Genomic DNA, 17973 nt, shown 5'->3' with positions numbered 1-17973 from the left:
ACATCTCATTCACAAGTGCTCAAGCATCCACAAGCTCTAGCTCTCAAGCATTCATCTAGGCATTCCTCCATTGAAGATCAAGGATTCAAGTATTCAAGCAATTAAAAGAGTTTATCTTCAATGATTCAAGCATTCAAGCAATCAAAAGAGTTTATCTTCAAGATCTTCTTCAATGAATCCTAGATCTTTCATTGCATCTTCTACATCCATTCATCTTCATCTTCTTTGTCCAAAACCGTTGGTGAAGGAAGCACATTACATTTGATTCAAGAGATCCAGCTTTTCTAAGGTGAATTTATGCATTTACTTTACATATTGTTTCAATTCAAGTTTAATTCCTAAACTAGGGTTTGACCAAGGTGAAGCCCCCACCAACAACAAAAATCATTTTCTATTGTAGGTTGTGTATATTGAATCGATAAACAAGACCCTTTTCGGCTTTCTTTGCAATTGCGAAATCAAAATCAACATCGCACATCATCATCAGGGGTGCACTGCACCCCTCAAGATTCCATTTTGGCCCTAAAGATCCAATTCACCCCTGACAGATCTCTGAAATATTTTTGTGTTTCATCTGTTGCGCAATTTCAACTCGAATTTGACTATTTCCACTCTTTTTTATCAAAACAACAAGCACAAAACATATTTCAAATGTGTATTCCTTCTCCTCAGTGTTTTCAACATGTCTACATATATCTACTTTCTATTACACACACATACACCGAGAGTTTTTAAGGAATTGGATATCTTTCCTCTATTCTTCCTAGATCTAATTTGCATTAGTGCTCCTTGTCTGTTCGATTAGCTCTAATCTCTCTAGACCTAGTTCTCTAGAATTAGGATTGAAATGATTTTGTCCTTTTCTTCTCTCCTCCTATATTATATAATTGCACATGTGCATAGGTTATGTGATGAACTTAGCTCTTGTATCCTTGATTCACATTTCCTACCTCATAGTAAGAAATTGGAAATTAGATGTCAAAAATTATGGTTTTGAGAATTAGAATTGCAATTTTGCATACAAAAAATTAAAAGAAATAGTGTTTATCGTTGTTGAATGTGAAACATCACCAAGGGAAATAGATGAAGTAGCTTGTTTAAGTGCACTTATATGGCACTACATTTGCACCTAATAACCAGGAGCCATTTGAGCCTCTTCATATTCCTAAGGATGCCAAGAGTCATTGTAGTTGGCCCATTAAGTAGGATGTGGCTAAGGAATCATTGATTCCAATACAAAAGCTTGTTCCTTTAGGAAAGTCTGTGGCAACAATTTGTGAGAGGGTTGTAGCAGTATTTGAGAGAGAAGCAGAAGCTAGACATAAGCTAGACATAGAGAAATGCAAATTGCATCAGAGAAGTCTATTGTTGAGGCTTCAAAACAAGTTACTATGGGAGCCGTTGTAAAGGAAGTAGCTACAAAAGCTAGAAATGAAGCAGAGAGGGCTACTACAACAAAGAGATCATGGAGAAATGAAAAGCCTTTCGAAAAACATTCTGAAACAACTTTGAGAAACATTGATGGCATTGAGGATGAGAAGTTCAAGGTTATTCCCAAAAATGGAAAGCCAAAGCTGATGACCAAGAATTTAGAAACTTGGAAGGTAATATAGAAAATGATGAGAGTGATTGAATATCAAAAGGTGAAATGTACGAGTTAGCTAGGGACCCTGAAGTTGCAAAGAAAACACTACAAGAGAGCGTACAAAGGTTGATAGGAGCACCTTATATAAAGTAACTTCAAGAGAAAATGCATTGACTTAATGAAGAATGTATTTTGGCCGCTACAAAGAGATGAGCATTAGATGATGCTAGTGAAATGAGAGAAGTTGGAGAAGCGATTAATATAGTCAAATCAATGTTAAGCACCAACAATGATGACTTAAATGAGGTTTCATCAGTTTTTGTTGATTCCATATCATAGAATCATGTGCAAAATCTTGTACAAGCACAAGCTCAAGAAGCTTAACAATCTACCAAAATGAGCAGCTCAGTTTGGAACACGAAGGGCATGGTTGCATTTTTAAAGAGGATTGATGCACAAGAGGTTGAAATCCCCAAGGAGATTTATTTGACAAACCCTATGATAGAGTGGGAGTCTAAGAAAAACCAAAGAGAACAATAATGGTAAAAAAATGGATCATTCAGATTTTCCCATGAAGGGTGCAAATTGTTTGAAACTTATCTTGCACTAGGGCCTAGCAAAAGACCACATCAATTCTAAGTTGCTTCGAGGCCTAGAAGTTTTCTCCGAGAAGAGCACCGATGATGATTGTGATGATATTAATTTGACTGCAATAAGAGCCTTGTAAAATGCTTTGGACTTTGCAGAAACCAATTTTGATAGTTACATGGAGAGAGATTGCTTCATGTGAATGTAGTATAGTACCATGTTTTCACCTAAGATCAAGGTTCAACTAACTACGAGTGATCTATAGGAAAAATGTCATGAGATTGTTTTTAAATTTGCCAACATGAATCCCATACATTATTAATGTGATAAGTTCTTCCATAAACCTTTTACGGGGCTAACTTGGGGAAAGGTGGATTTAAGGAAGTCATGGGACGCAGTAAAAGAACACAATACATTGATTCCATGGCTGGATATGTCCAATCTTAGCAAAAATGATGTCAAGATTTATTCAGAGAAGAATTCAATGGTTATTAAGGGGATTATTATGTACATTGATGATCTTAGTGACAAAATGGAATATGGTGTGGTGGTTGTGTCAATTAACAAGTTGTCTTAGCAGAATCAACCTCAAGTCCAGACCATTGATATTTCTGAGGATCCACAATGGCCAATAGTTTGGGATAGGAAAAAATCCAAATGAGTAGTGGGTCATGTGATAGGTGGAGTTTGAAGATGTCATAAATAAAATCAAAGAGATTGATGTGATTTCAGATTTTGCCTCTCAAGATGCTCATATAAGGTGGAACTCTTTCAGTTGATGTAAGAAATGAGAAATAGAGGAACCAACTTGAGCTTACAACTCTTTATGTTGTTAGTCTTCTACACTATGAAGTAATTGATGATGATGGATTGCTAAATGTATTGCCAAAAAATGGGGAAAAGACGACTGTACGCACAAGCAACCATATTGTGTATATGTTCAAGGATTCTCTTGAGAATGGTGAAGCATATTTTGAATCTACATATGGCAGTGTTTCTAATCTTGGATTTATGGGTCAATTCACATCTGTAGAAGTTGTGAGGCATGATCTAAGTATCAGATTGTATTCAATTCAACAAAAAGTAGGCAAAAAAAAAAGTAATGTGAACAAAGTTTGGCACAATTAAAATCTTCTCAAGGTATGGTTTAATATAAAATTAAAAGCAGACAAGCAAGGATGTTAATGTTCATGGTTGTATCCGTTAGACTTCAAGTGGGAGATCGTTGGAATATGAAGCCCAATGATCACATGACTGTTTGCCTTCTCCCTTCTCCGTATTTAGTGGTCATTCATGGTTCTATAAATGGTTGTGTACATGAAATTGATTGTATGTATTGCAAATACGATCAATATATGATTTCCCTAACTTGAGAATGGATGGAGGCAAAATTGTCGAAACACTATAATTTTCTGTGTTATCTATTTGTTCTATTTTTATATCCTCATCTTAATATATTTATTAAGCTTATCTACTTGATCAAAACTTACTCGAATAATTTAGAAGATCTAAGGATAACTAGGAAAACACATGAGCAAAATAATTACTTATAAATTTCTGCTAACTTTTATCATATACATAAGAATAACCAGTTGATTTGTGCACTTACTTTCTTAATTTTATAATCAAGAACATCCATATTTTTTTAATAAAAAATACTTATCTTTCCTTAATTTTAAAATAAGTACATCAGTTTGTGAGGTGCAATTGTATCTTCTAATAATTGCCATTACAGAGTGAATTTTTACAATCTGTTTGTAGTCTGTGATGATCCAAGTGAAGTCAAAAGATAGAACGAGAAAAAATAACTGAACGATGATTTCAGGTTTAATCATGGGATAAAATTCAATAAATAATCAACTGCTTATTCTTTATAATTAAATATTAAGATGGAGAGAAATTGGTAAATACACGAAAATGCTTCCTAAAGGAAACATGAGGGGTTTTTCACTAAAATCAAATGTCGCTAAAAGCAGTTGCAATTCACAATGATATTTTTAGTGGGCATGCCACCCGAGTCATGATCACTGGTATAGAAGCGTAAACGTGCCAATCAATTCTTGTTTTTCAGCTCCTACTTGATCTGTTGTCTATGTCTCGCACCGTGTTCTAAAGCTTGTCATGATCAGGCATTGTAGTCATCTAACCCAAGATCTCTTAAAGCAGAAGCAGCAGCCTCTTTGCAGCTGTCATGATTTCTCTTGGCAATCTTTATCAGCTGTTCAAGACCTTTCTCCAGTATGATCGGTCTGCATCAGAGATAAAATATTGTTGTTTTCTAAAATGCAGTCCTAGATTATCTTATTTAAACCAGATATACGTTGTTCATGTATTGCTTCAAATTTAGGGAAAGAAATTGTGCATAGCTGGAAATTACCTATTTTCAGGATTTCGAACGGCGAGATTACGAATCATCAAACAAGCCTGTTTCTGCATCAGATGGGCTGAAGGATGTTTCTCCATAGCTTCAGAAGCAAGATCAGCTGCCCCTGCTTCAACTGCCTTGGCTGCATTTGCAGGGGAACGCAATGATACAGCACGGATAGTTGACATAATCTGCAATTTTTTGGTACAAAGTGCAGTAATTCCAAGTTTAAAATATTGACTCAACAATCAATTCTGAACTCACGCAACAAAGTCCTTCGGAATAGCTGCAATACCTTCTTAAAACTAAAATAACTTTTTAATTGACAGCAAAGTAAACCATAAAGTTGCATGGCTGACAAGACAATTCATCTCAAACAACAAACCATTGAATAATTGAAGATATACCTCTTGCAGAACAGAAGGATCCTCAATATAGATAGAAGAAAGCCCTATTATCTTGGTAATTCCTCCTTTGAGAACAACAGCATCTTTATTTACATCGCTACCTGCCAACTGCCATGCCATTATCAGTAAAACATGAATCAAAAGAATATACAGAATTTAAAAATTCTGTCAAGCCAATTTTATAGCTCAATCAGAAGACTATATAAATAGATATATAATTGTTCAAAACTTAAGTAAACCAAGGTAAATCAAAATAAACCTGTGTCAGCAGGGAACAAGCTGTCTTTGCTAATGGTTTCTTATTCTGCTGTATGCTTTCATCTATACATTGAAAAACCACATCCAGACCACCATTCTCAGCAATCGATTTACATATTTCATCCTGCAGAAACCTCAATCAAATCAGGAAATATATATGATACAAAAAATGACCCCTCAGATGAGCAAGAAAACCTAACAATGGTAAAGCATACAAATATCAGAGAGTAATTTCTCATATTTCCTAAGACAACGGATATACAACAAAGCTGTTTGTGTAAGCAATACCATTACCTAATTGATGCGGAAGCAACAAATTGCCAAGATTAGAGTTCTAGAAGATAATTCTTCCGAACTGTTTTATCTTAATTTTAGTTTGATAAGAATTTGGATAGCTAGTAATTATGTAAATTTAGTAATTAGTTCCAGATTTTGTGGATTAGGAAGTTCCAAATTTCCATATAAATATTCTGAGCCTGAAAGTTTGTAAGACTGGTGGGGACGTGTTGAATAAAATAAATTCTGTGATTTGGAGTGCAATTTCTTAGTTTGAAAATTACAGAGTATCTTTGCTTTCTTCCTGCACACCATTTTTGGTATCAGCTCCAGAAGTGGAGATATTTATCAGTCATTCTAAATTTAGGGCATGGGAGGAACAGAAGAGTGCTGAAACTGTGGGAACGTACCAGTTATTAAAGACTAAAATAGAGAGGAGAGGCTGCTAGCGTAGAGGAGATTGAAGAGTGCTGAAGGTACATTGTTCTTAAACTGCCAGCCTTACATACAATGCTGCCATCTAAAAGATATCATTGCCAAGCTGGAGAGCTCCTTATATTGATCTATTGCTGAGAACTATAAAGTTGGCATTGATACACATTGGGGTAAAATGTGGTGGATTGCTGGTGCACACACTTCATGTGTCTCTTAAAAGTCAGAAATTGTTGTTGGAACTTATAGTTGTTGAGAATCGCAAAAGGGCATTTTTTAAAGATGAATAGCAGAAGAATGTGAGGATCTTTGTGGAGGAGGTGTGCAGAAACATTATGGAAACACACTCACTTGTGTGAAACATCTCGTGTTGATGTCCTTATAATCTTGAGTTAAGGTAATAATTCTATCACTTCTGATTTCAATTCCTGCAACTGGGAAGTTCTAGTAATTTGTTATTATTCTGTAGTGCTACTGGAAGTTTCAGCAACCACACAATCAATTTCCTGTAGAGTGTGTTTGCAGATTTGTAAATTTCTTGTGCAATATATCTCTGAGCAAACACTTACACTTATTTTAAAATGTCTAAGAATGGGTGAACATCATACAGTCGGATCTGATTTAAAGACGGTGATCTACAAAACAAAGTATAAAATTGGAAAAAGAGGTTATTAAAAATTTGTCTTTTGTGAGCACTTATCTGTTGGAGAAGTTAATGCTGAAGTGACAGGAATTAAATATCTTGCTAGAATCAGTCTCGATTTTTTTTTGAATTTTTTTCTCAACGATTCATCAAATTAAGTGAGAAAGAGAGCATTCTGATCTTAGTAAAAACGTCAAAATTTGTATGAGAAAAAAATATTTTTCAACCCTCTGCCATTACTAGTGTCTGGAAACGACAAAGTCAGAGTCAGTGTGAGGAAGACCTTCTTTACCAAGAGATGGCACTCAGAGTTTGAGGACGAGGAAGAGGAAGAGGTCCAGGAAGGCAAGCTGCCAACACAGAAATTCTGGAAGGAATGAGACACATGAAGGCATGATCGGAAGCTATGGAGCTTGCACAAAGAAAAGGAGCTCACAGAGGCACAACCTCAAAGTGAAGAGGAAGTATTTGAAACAAAAATCGTTAGAGCATTTCTGGGAGCTGGTTCCAAGCCAAGGATGGAAGTGGCTATGTATGAAGGCAGCCTAGATGCCAAGGAACTGATCGATTGGATTAGTTCAATGAACATGTATTTTGAATATGAAAATGTTGCTAATGACAAGAAAGTGAAATTTGCAGTAATCCAATTAAAGGTCATGCATCCCTCTGGTGGGATGGAATACAAGATGAAAGGATGCAGCATGGAAAAGCCAAGATCAACAGTTGGGACAGAATGTTGGCAAAACTAAAAGGTAAATTCTTGCCCAAATATTACCGTCTGTCTTTTCAAGAAATTGCAAAATCTTAGACAAAAGGACATCAGTCAAAGATTACACAAAAGAATTTTATAGGTTGATCATTAGAGCTGGTCACATTGAAGATGGTCCTGAAAGAGTGGCTAGATATCTCAATGGGCTGAAATATAATATTCAAGACGAAATTAACTTTTTTGTCCTCGAATAGTGGAGGAAGCATACCAATATGCTCTTAAAGCCGAAGAGAAATTATCTAGGAAACAAACACAAGGCTCAAGAGGAAAAATTCAAAGTTTCAGAGGTAGAGGACAATAGCAAGTGCAAAAAGAAGAAGCTAGTAGCTCACATCAACAAAAACAAACAATATCAAGGTAATGACTCTTTTAGAGGAAGGCCCTATTCAAGAGGTAGAGGTAGACAATTTTTTGGAAAATGTTCTAAATGTAACAAATATGGACATAGATCTTATGAGTGTCCAACAGTGTAACCTGGGTGCAAACACTTGGGGGAAGACCCAGGCGCACTGGGTGAGTGTACGTCCCAGGTGCGGGAACATTGCGCACTCGCACTCTACCACCGCCGCCCAAGGGATGCCGTACTAGTCGGAGCACCCGTTGGGGACACGGATACTCCAATGTGTACGTGGGTGTGCCTAAGGGCCACGCGGGGTGTGTCTGGCACCCAAGTAAAATATCAAAAAAATCAAAGTTTTTTATTTATTTACTTTTTGTTGTTTTTTATTTGGGAACCCTAATTAGGTGTTGTTTTTTACATTCTCATTATTGACATTTTGTAGTTTGTACTCACTTTTATATGGTCATGATACATTATTTCATTTCACTGTTTCATGTTACTCTGCTCATTGTAATCATGAGCATCTTTATGATATATCATATTTAAACAATGAATTTTGAATCCTTGTCATTTAAAAGTCAATGGTTGACATACATGGTACTATGTATGATTTATATTTTTCATTTTTCATTATGTTTAATGTTATTAATGTTACACCTTACTATGAGTATGTTACTAAGTTCAATGGTTATGAACTTTCAAGTTTGAAGTTTGAAGTTATGGTTTGTGAATTGCATTTCAATTTTCTATATTCAACTATATTTGGTATGTTATATTGAAGTATCATTTCATAATTACCATTTCAAGTCATGTATGTATACTAGCAACCTCCCCCCCCCCCCCTCCACACCCCCACCATCCCCAAACTGAGGCCCTTTTTCTTCCCGCACCCGAAACTTGTCCCAACTTCCTCCCGCACCCCTGTGCTGGTGTAACACTAGTGTCCAAAAAATCTTAGCACAAATCAAAGGAGCGCACACTTGTTGAAGGTGAAGAGGACGAAGATGTACGAGAACCTACCACTTATAATGATGAACTTGAAGTGGGTGTATCACTCTTGGTGAAAGGGGTGTTACTCAAACCCAACAAGGAGGTGATAGAACCACCTCAAAGAAAAAATCTATATAGAACAACATGCAAGAGTGCAAGAAAATGTTGCAAAGTCATCATAGATAGCGGAAGCACAAACAATCTACTTTCAATGGAGATGGTGGAGAAGCTATGCATGAAAAAGGTAACACATCCTACTCCTTACAAAGTATCATGGTTGCAAAAAAGAGATCAACTCTTAGTTAATGAGCAATGTAAAATGGATTTACAAATAGGAACTTACAAAGATTGGATAGTGTGTGATGTTATGCCCATGGATGTTTACCAAGTTTTACTTGGAAGACCTTGGCAATATGACAGAAAGGCTATTCATGATGGGCGAGACAATACCCACACTTTTGAGAAAGATGAGAAGCAGCAAACTGTAATGTTTCGTTCCCAAAGTTACTTGCTAAACACCCAAGCTCAGAGCACAAAATTGGTCGTACACTTGTGTTCAAATAGTTTGTACGGATGGGGTAGGTAGACAAGATGGTCGTACGGCCTGAGAGGGAGGGGGCTGGTGTCCGCATGGCTAGTTGGAGGTCGTATGGTAGGGTGACCAGATGGTCGTATGGTACGGCCTGAGTGCAGTAGAGGGGGTCGTACGGTCTAGGATGACTGAGGGTAATTGGTTGTACGGTCAGAGAGGTGTATCTTGGTCGTACGATCAGAGAGGTGTATCTTGGTCGTACAATCTAAGAGAGACAATCAAGCCATACGATGGGGCTAGGTGTTGCACGAGAAGTGGTTACGAGAGTCGCAGTTTGCCAGGAATGAATGTCGTCGAGGTGATTAGGGTCTTGGTAGCAGGGAGGAGGATGATTGACGGATGCTTCACCACAGATTTAAGCTATGATCTGAGATGCTAGAACAATGTGAATATATTCACCAAAAATGCCTAACAATGCCAGAACAAGTAATGTAAACCAATTCCAGATTCTAGATATATAGATATATGTATTTGCAAACAAACATGGTGCGCAGATTTGTCAGATCCGAGCAAGTAATACAGAAACGAAATAGGGTGAGGATTGAATCCCACCGAAACCAAAATAGCCAAGTAGGGAAGATCTTTCACTTCAAAAATGGCGAACAACAGAGAATCCCAATTGGAATTCGCAGTATAAAAAAATATAATCCAAATTGCATACCTACTACTGCCTACATGCCATGCTTAAATACCCTTCGGAGAAACTTCCCAACGGTTTACAACGATAGCTAACGGCCATACCTATGGAAATAATTAAATAAAAATGGGTCCGAGATATACTAAATCAATCTGTCCATTAAAAAATGTTTGATTAAATATTTATTTTATGACAGAAACATTACAATCCTTTTGTCCCAAAATTTGCTTGTTCTCAAGCAAATGCAAATCTAACTCTTGGAAACCTTTAGTAATCAACTTCTTCAATTTTGAGTTAGGTACCAAGTAGACCTTATTGTCATAGTAAATGATATCATCAATAACTTGGTATCTTTCATCATGTATATAGCCATCCATCAACTGACATGCAAAAGTGTTCTGGAGTACTTGACAAATAGATGGGCCTGCCAATTATCCAGGGAATGGGGTAAAGTGTTGATTGTCATGCTATTACTTGTAGAGACTAGGACCATATCATGTTTAAAAATGGCCTTCATCTTCTTGATTGTGACTTCCCTTGATCCTTTATTTGACATTCCTCTTAGGAGCACCTTCTTCCATTCGTCTCGAATGAAATGTTCATCCTCTTGAAACTTTGGGTGTACTGGTCAAGGGTCTCCATCCACTGGATACCCACTATGATATCAGTACCAACCAAACCTAAGACAAAGAAATCATCTGTCAAGGTATAGATTCCCATGGAAATTTTCAGCCATGGGTTCACATGAGTGTAGGGTAACAAGGCTCTTCCAGCAACCTTAACCCCAAATCCTCCATGCTCTACTCCGTACAAGCCCTTACTTTTGATCAAAGATGAATTGATGAAATTGAGTGTGGCGCCACTATCAATCATGATTGTGACTCGTTTCTCGTGAAGTGTGCCACGAACCCTGAAGATACTACTTCCAGCCATTGTAGTGAGGATAGCAATGGAACCCCCTTTTTGTATCAAGGCATGAATTCTCTCCTGCTGGTTAATTTCTTCACCAGTCACTGTAGGTACTTGTCATTCGTCGTCATCAAAAAACACCTCAATGTAATGAATCTTTCCCTTCCCAAGGCAAACCTGATCCCCATGGTTCCTTGCAAGTGAAAAAGAGCTTTTTCCTCCGGAGCTCTTGCCAAGAGTCTTCATCCAATGAAGGTTTTTTTTGAATTGGCTCCTTGTCTTTGTCTTCTTGTGGGGACGATGTTGGAGTAGCTACGTGAGTTTGGAGGAAGATGCGGTCATGTCACGCACCTTCTTAATAGCTCCGTTGAGTGTGCACAAGTTGAAACCTTTGATCCAGCCTCTCTAAGGCTCTTTCAGCCCATCCATGAATAACACGATTTGACATCTTTTGGAGATGTTTGTGACTAGTTTTGACAACCTCTGGAACTCAATGATGTAATTGTCTACTGTACCTATTTGCTTTAGCTGAGCTAGATCTTTGAATTTTAGTTCAGGATCCTTCCCACAAAATGGTCAATGAGTCTCTCAATGAACTCGACATAAGAGGTTACTTGGTCGTGGCCGAGAGTGACCAATCCATGGTGCCACCACTCTTGCGCCACTCCTTCTAGATGGAGTGCTATGAACTTGATTGCTTCCTCTTCGGGCATCGGATTGAGTTGGAAATAGGTGTCTGCCTTCAGAACCCATGCCTGTGCAGTGATGGCTCTAGATCCATCAAATGGTGAAAAGTTTACATTTCTAATCTTTCTCCTGAGATCATCATTAAAATAACCATGATTTCCCCCACCTGAATATCTCATTCTTATACCAACATAGTCTCTGTAAGATAAATCACCTTCCATATTCATGTTCCTCCAATCTTCCCGATGTTTTTCTTGCATTTCCTGAAAAGTGGGCTCTCGTTCTTTGTGTGGTGCTTCCATCCTTGGCAGGAAGATGGGTATTGAGGGTCGAGAGCAAGAGGGTTGAGAGTTTGTCCTTTCTGTAACAGAGTCATCACTATGCCCATTTTTTTCTCCTGTTGTCCTTCCCTCAGCCAACTTTTGTAGTGTTTCCTACATAAGCCTTTGGGTTTCGTTGATTTGCATTTGGTTTTCGCTGAGCTCTCTTAAAATATTCATGAGTTCTATCATAAGATCCTGAGGATCTACCATTCTACCAACAAGGTTATTTCGCCTTCTCCTTCGGGTATAAACCTGCATTCACTTCCACAGGCTAGCAAAATCACTAGGCTCTGATACCACTGTAATGTTTTGTTCCCAATGTTGCTAAATGCCCAAAATCAGAGCACAAAACTAGTCGTACGCTTGTGGTAAGATAGTCCGTACAGATGGGGTGCATAGAGAAGATGGTCATACAGCCTAAGAGGGAGGGGAGTGATGTTCGTACGGCTAGTTAGAGGTCATACGGTCAGGTGATCAGATGGTCGTATATTATGTGTTTGGTTGTACGGTCTGAGTGCAGTAGAGGGGTCGTACGATCTAGGATGATTGAGGGTAATTGGTCGTACGGTCTATAAGTACAATTGGTCATATAGTTAACGAGGTGTATCTTGGTCGTACGATCTAAGAGAGACAGTCAAGTCGTATGGTGGGGCTAGGTGTTGCACGAGCAGTGGTTATGGGAGTCACAATTTGCTAGGAATGAATGTCGTCGGGGTTATTTGGGTCTTGGTAGTGGGGAGGAGGATGATTGACGGATGCTTCACCATGGATTTGAGCTACGATCTGACATGCCAAAAAAATGTGAATATATTCGTCAGAAACACCTAACAATGCCAAAACAAGTATTGCAAACCAATTCCAGATATATAGATATATGTATCTACAAACAAAGATGGTGCATGGATTTTCCAGATCTGAGCAAGTAATACAAAAACAGAATAGGGTGAGGGTTGAATCCCACCAAAACTAGAATAGCCAAGTAGGGAAGATCTTTCGCTTCCAAAATGGCGAACAACAAAGAATCCCAACTGAAATTTGCAGTATAAGAAAATATAATCCAAATCGCATACCTACTACTACCTACATGTCATGCTTAAATACCCTTCGGAGAAACTTCCCAACAATTTACAACGATAGTCGATGGCCATACCTACAGAAACAATTAAATAAAAATGGGTCTGAGATATACTAAATCAATCGGCCCATTAACAAAGGTTTAATTAAATATTTATTTTATGATGGGAACATTACACTTACAAAGTATCATGGTTGCAAAAAGGAGATCAACTCTTAGTTAATGAGTAGTGTAAAGTGGATTTACAAATAGGAACTTTAAAAAATCGGATAGTGTGTGATGTTATGCCCATGGATGTTTGCCACGTTTTTACTTGGAAGACCTTGGCAATATGACAAAAAGGCTATGCATGATGGGCGAGACAGTACTTACACTTTTGAGAAAGATGGGACGAAGCAAATTCTTACACCCTTGAAGGAGGAACATGTTGTTGTTGAGCCAAGCTCTAGAGTGAAGCTAATGGGTGGTAAACAATTTTACGCCAAATTAAGAAAGAAAAGATAAACTTTACTTTGATAGGAAAGCTTAAAAGTGAAGTTACTAGCACAAAGATAATTGATTTTCCTAAAGAAATCCAAGATATGTTGGAAAAGTATAAAGACAGTAGTGGATGATCTTCCTAATGCTTTACCCCCATTAAGGAGTATCAACCATCACATAGATTTGATTGCACGAGCAAATCTTCGAAATAAGGTTACCTACGAGATGACACCGAGGGATAACAAAGAAATTAAGAAATAGGTGCAAGAATTGTTGAGGAAAGGATTCATAAAGAAAAGTTTAAGCCCTTGTGTGGTTCCAACTATTTTGAGTCCAAAGAAGGATGGAAATTGGAGAATGTGCATAAATTCTAGAGCAATGAACAAAATCACCATCAGGTATAGGTTCCCTTTGCCAAGGATTGATGATTTATTGGATTGTTTAAGTGGTGCTAAGTATTTTCTAAAATAGTCTTGAAAAGTGGTTGACCATCAAATTAGAATTAGAGAAGGTTATGAGTGGAAGATAGTATTTAAAACAAACCATGGTCGATGAATGGCAAGTTATGTCATTTGGCTTAACTAATGCTCCAAGCACTTTCATGCGTCTTATGAATGAGGTGTTTAAAGATTTCACAGGTTTGTCATAGTATACTTGGATGACATCCTGATTTATAGTAGCTCAAAGGAAGATTATTTAAAACATTTAAGGATGGTATCAAATAAATCGCATGAGGAAAAGCTACTAATCACTCTCAAAAAGTGCACCTTCTTCAAGACAAAATTGGTTTACCTAGGATTTGTCATCTCACAAGGACCAAAGATGGACAAGGACAAGATAAGGCAATCATGGAATGGCCTACTCCTAAGAACATCTTTGATGTAAGAAATTTTCATGGTTTGGCCAATTTCTATAGAAAATTCATAAGGAATTTTCATGGGATTTGTGCTCCAATAGTAGATACGATCAAGGGAGATAAAAAGACATTCTATTGGACAGAAGTGGTTGATAAGAGCTTTCATATGCTTAAAAAGAAAATTACAGAGGAAACTATCTTGTCTTTACCTTATTTTACGAAGCCTTTTCAAGTTGAGTGTGATGTCAGTGGGACTACTATAGACATTGTCCTCAGTCAAGATGGAAATCCTATTGCTTACTTCAATGAAGAGCTTAATGATGCAAAGAGAAGATATTTAACATATGGTCAAGAGTTCTATTCCATCATACAAGCATTAAAGAAATGGAGGCATTATCTCATGCCTAAGGAATTTGTCTTGTTCACTAGCAATCATGCTTTACAATTTATCAATAGTAAACATAAGTTGAACCAAAGACATGTCAAATGAGTTGAACTTTTGCAAAGTTTTACTATCGTCATAAAACACAAGAGTGGTCAACTTTACAAAGTCACAGATTCATTGAGTAGTAGTTTGATCTTGCAGGAATCTCAAGTAAGTATATTGGGATTTGATGACTTGAAGGAGATGTACATAGAAGATAGGGACTTCAAAGAAGCATATGAAGCTTGTTTAAATCCCTGAGTAGTGATAGAAGTACTTGGATGGAACACATGATATAGGAGGGTCTACTATTCAAAGGCAACCAGCTTTGCTTTCCAAGAAGTTCCATGAGAGAGAATATATAGAAAGAGAAGCACAGTGGAAGCTTAGCAGCGCATTTTGGACAAAACAAGACACTGACTCAATTAAGTTCACATTATTATTGGCCAAGTATGGGAAATGATGTTAAGAAGTTTGTGAAGAGGTGTTAAGTATGCCAACATGCCAAAGGAAGCTAACAAAATGCAAGTTTGTATCAACCATCCCAAATAGGCCATGAGATTCAATCAGTATGAACTTTGTATTTGGTCTACCAAAAACACATAAAGGACATAAATTCAATATTTCTAGTGGTTGATAGGTTTTCTAAAATGGCTCATTCGTTTGTCAAAGAGATAGTTAGACTACATGGACTTCCTAAGAGTATTGTCTCTAATCAAGACACTAAATTTGTAGGATACTTTTGGAGGACTCTATGGAAGAAATTGGGCACTACTTTGAGTAGCAGCTAATTTTACTATCCCCAAACTGTGGGACTTGGTGCTTGCACAACCTAAGTTTGCATATAATGATTCTCCTAACAGAAGTATAGGTAAGAGTGATTTTCAAATTTTGTGTGGTATGCATCCTGGAGGAGTCCCCGAGCTAAGAAATCTAAGTAAAATGGAGACAAGGAATGCTAATGGTGAGGATTTTTCCAATACAATCCAAGAATTGCACGAACAAGTGAAGACAAAACTTGAGGAAAGTATCATTAAGTACAAAAGGAAAGCTGATATGAAAAGGAAAGAAGTTAATTTTAATGTTGGGGTTATGGTCCTAGTTCATCTTAGAAAAGAAAGATTTCCAAGAGGAGAATGTAATAAGCTGAAAGCAAAGAAAATTGGTCCTTGTCGGGTTCTACGGAAGTTCTCAAGCAATGCATATGAGATCAAGCTTCCAAACGACATCAAGATATCTCGTATATTTAATGTTTCAGACTTATACCCTTATAAGGATGGGGAACAAACAATCCAAGATTCTAAAATAGTTGAAGAACGGGCCATGGAATGGGAGCAACAATTGTCGAAAGAGACACCAAAGCAACCTAAGTAAATCTTGGACATGAAAGTCGTCATGAAAACAAGAGGTAGGGAACTTCTAAAATTCTTGGTCAAATGGAAGGGCATCCATTTGAAGATTCAACATGGATGACAGGATCAGACCTATTCACTTGTGGAATTAATATTGAGGACCTCATGGACAGGAGCCCATGAAAAAAAAATTTCTTCCTTGAGAGTCTGATGCAAAAGCAACAAATTGCCAAGATTAGAGTTTGAGAAGATAATTCTTCTGAACTGTTTTTATCTTAATTTTAGTTTGATAAGATTTTGGACAACTAGTAATTATAAAAAGTTAGTAATTAGTTCCAGATTTTCTAAGTCTGCAAGCTTGTAAGACGGGTGTGGACTTGTGTTGAATAAAATAAATTATGTGATTTGGAGTATCTTTTCTTTCTTGTTGTGCACCACTAATGTTTTTTCCAAAATCCAATATTTCCAAAGAGAACAATTAAAGAATATCTGACAAAGACAAAACACAACTTAGCTCAGGCAGTTGTTTATTATTCACTTGGTGCCCTAAGTCCAAAAAGGAATAAATTAAAGATATGAGAAAATATGGTTGTAGCACGTAATAAAGCAATGTTGTAATTAAGCATTAGTTTGGCTTTGTTGGGATGGGTAGTTAGGAAGCAAGGGGATGCGTCGGTTGGTTCTCCCAACCAACCATTATATAAGAACTTTGGATTATGGTTGATGTACTCATGTTTTTGGTATCAAAAAAGAGATAACATTCCCTTGCCATTCTAGTATTTTGGTACAAAAAATGAATGCTCTATTGGTAGTACTGAGTCTCTGTTATATTGTTTGAATCTATGTTATATTTTTCTATGCATTGTGCTTTGATAACCATTCTACAATGGTAAATGTTTACATTTTATGGTTATAAAACATCTTATTACCTTATACATATTACCTTTCTTCCCCACCCACTTTCCTTTTCTTCTCTACTTTTTTGATTGAAGGGCTAAGGTTGGTGGGAGATTATTTGGCATAGTATCACGGTTCACCCAAGCCTAACTAACCTTTTCATTCTTTCTTTCTTGATAGAAACAGGTGGTGGAGATTGAAGGCAACTATTTAAATAGATTAAATTTTTAACATCAACAAGGCTAAAACTAGCCCATTGGACATCCAACTTGACATAATGATCTGCATTTTAATCAGCTTCACATTCGAGGAAGTGATAAGCAAACATATCTTCTCAATTGTCTCCACGTTGAATAAACTCCACCAAGAAACATTTGTCACTAATTGGCATGCTTGTCTCTCATGTCCTTGAGAGCATCACATTCTAAAATAAATTCCACTCCCCCAATATTGCAAAAGACTAGACAGCTTTTCTTCCCGTGCCTCTTTAAGTCTTTTCCACCTTCCTATTTCACATCTTAAGCAATTAGAATTTCAACTCCCCGCAGAAAATTGGTATCTATGTATACTTTTTGGTGGTGGTCACATGTGTTGTCAATATGACAACTCATAAGAGTACGCAAACTCCTAAGTGTCTCACCTAAGAAATAATAATGCATAATAAAATAATGCATTGACCTAAGTAAACTTAAGTAAAGTGTAATAAGTAAATACTCATTTACACCAAAACCCCCCCTTAAGTGCAACTTAGGGGAATGCACTTAAGCTCACAAAAACTAGGATGAAATGCATAATGGGTCCCGGCTACTAGGCCATGTTAGGTACCCATGTACATAATGAAATGCAATCTCTCATAAAGCGAAGAAAGAGGGAAAACCTCATGGGAAAAACCCTCCCCCAAAACGAGAGATGAAAAGACAAGATGCATGGATGGATGGAGTAATCAAGACCCCCCCATTATGACATACATCAAGTATATACAAAAGAGAAGTATGAGAAGAACAAAACCCCATAAGAGGAAAAAATCTGGCCCATAAGAGAGAAAAAGGAGAGAGACAAGATAGTCCCCCCCCGCCAAATGTAGAGTA

At 37.2% G+C, this 17973-nt stretch overlaps 1 protein-coding gene across 1 annotated transcript in view; it reads right to left on the bottom strand.

Annotated features, from left to right (window-relative positions):
• Window positions 1–3866: 3866 nt before the first annotated feature.
• Window positions 3867–17973, bottom strand: part of LOC149534015 (uncharacterized) — a 163839-nt gene continuing 149732 nt past the window's right edge. The window contains exons 5-8 of the mRNA XM_089806841.1: window positions 5205–5327; window positions 4946–5053; window positions 4551–4729; window positions 3867–4422 (exon numbers count right to left, since the gene is read on the bottom strand). Of these exons, the coding sequence (XP_089662967.1) occupies window positions 4299–4422; window positions 4551–4729; window positions 4946–5053; window positions 5205–5327 (534 nt within the window). The 3' untranslated portion in view covers window positions 3867–4298. The remainder of the gene's footprint in view (window positions 4423–4550; window positions 4730–4945; window positions 5054–5204; window positions 5328–17973) is intronic.

This window comes from Cupressus sempervirens, chromosome 10 (assembly GCF_028749045.1).
Source record: "Cupressus sempervirens isolate cs-2001-9-10 chromosome 10, ASM2874904v1, whole genome shotgun sequence".
NCBI lineage: Eukaryota > Viridiplantae > Streptophyta > Pinopsida > Cupressales > Cupressaceae > Cupressus > Cupressus sempervirens.
This window is presented reverse-complemented; position numbering and strand designations above follow the sequence as displayed.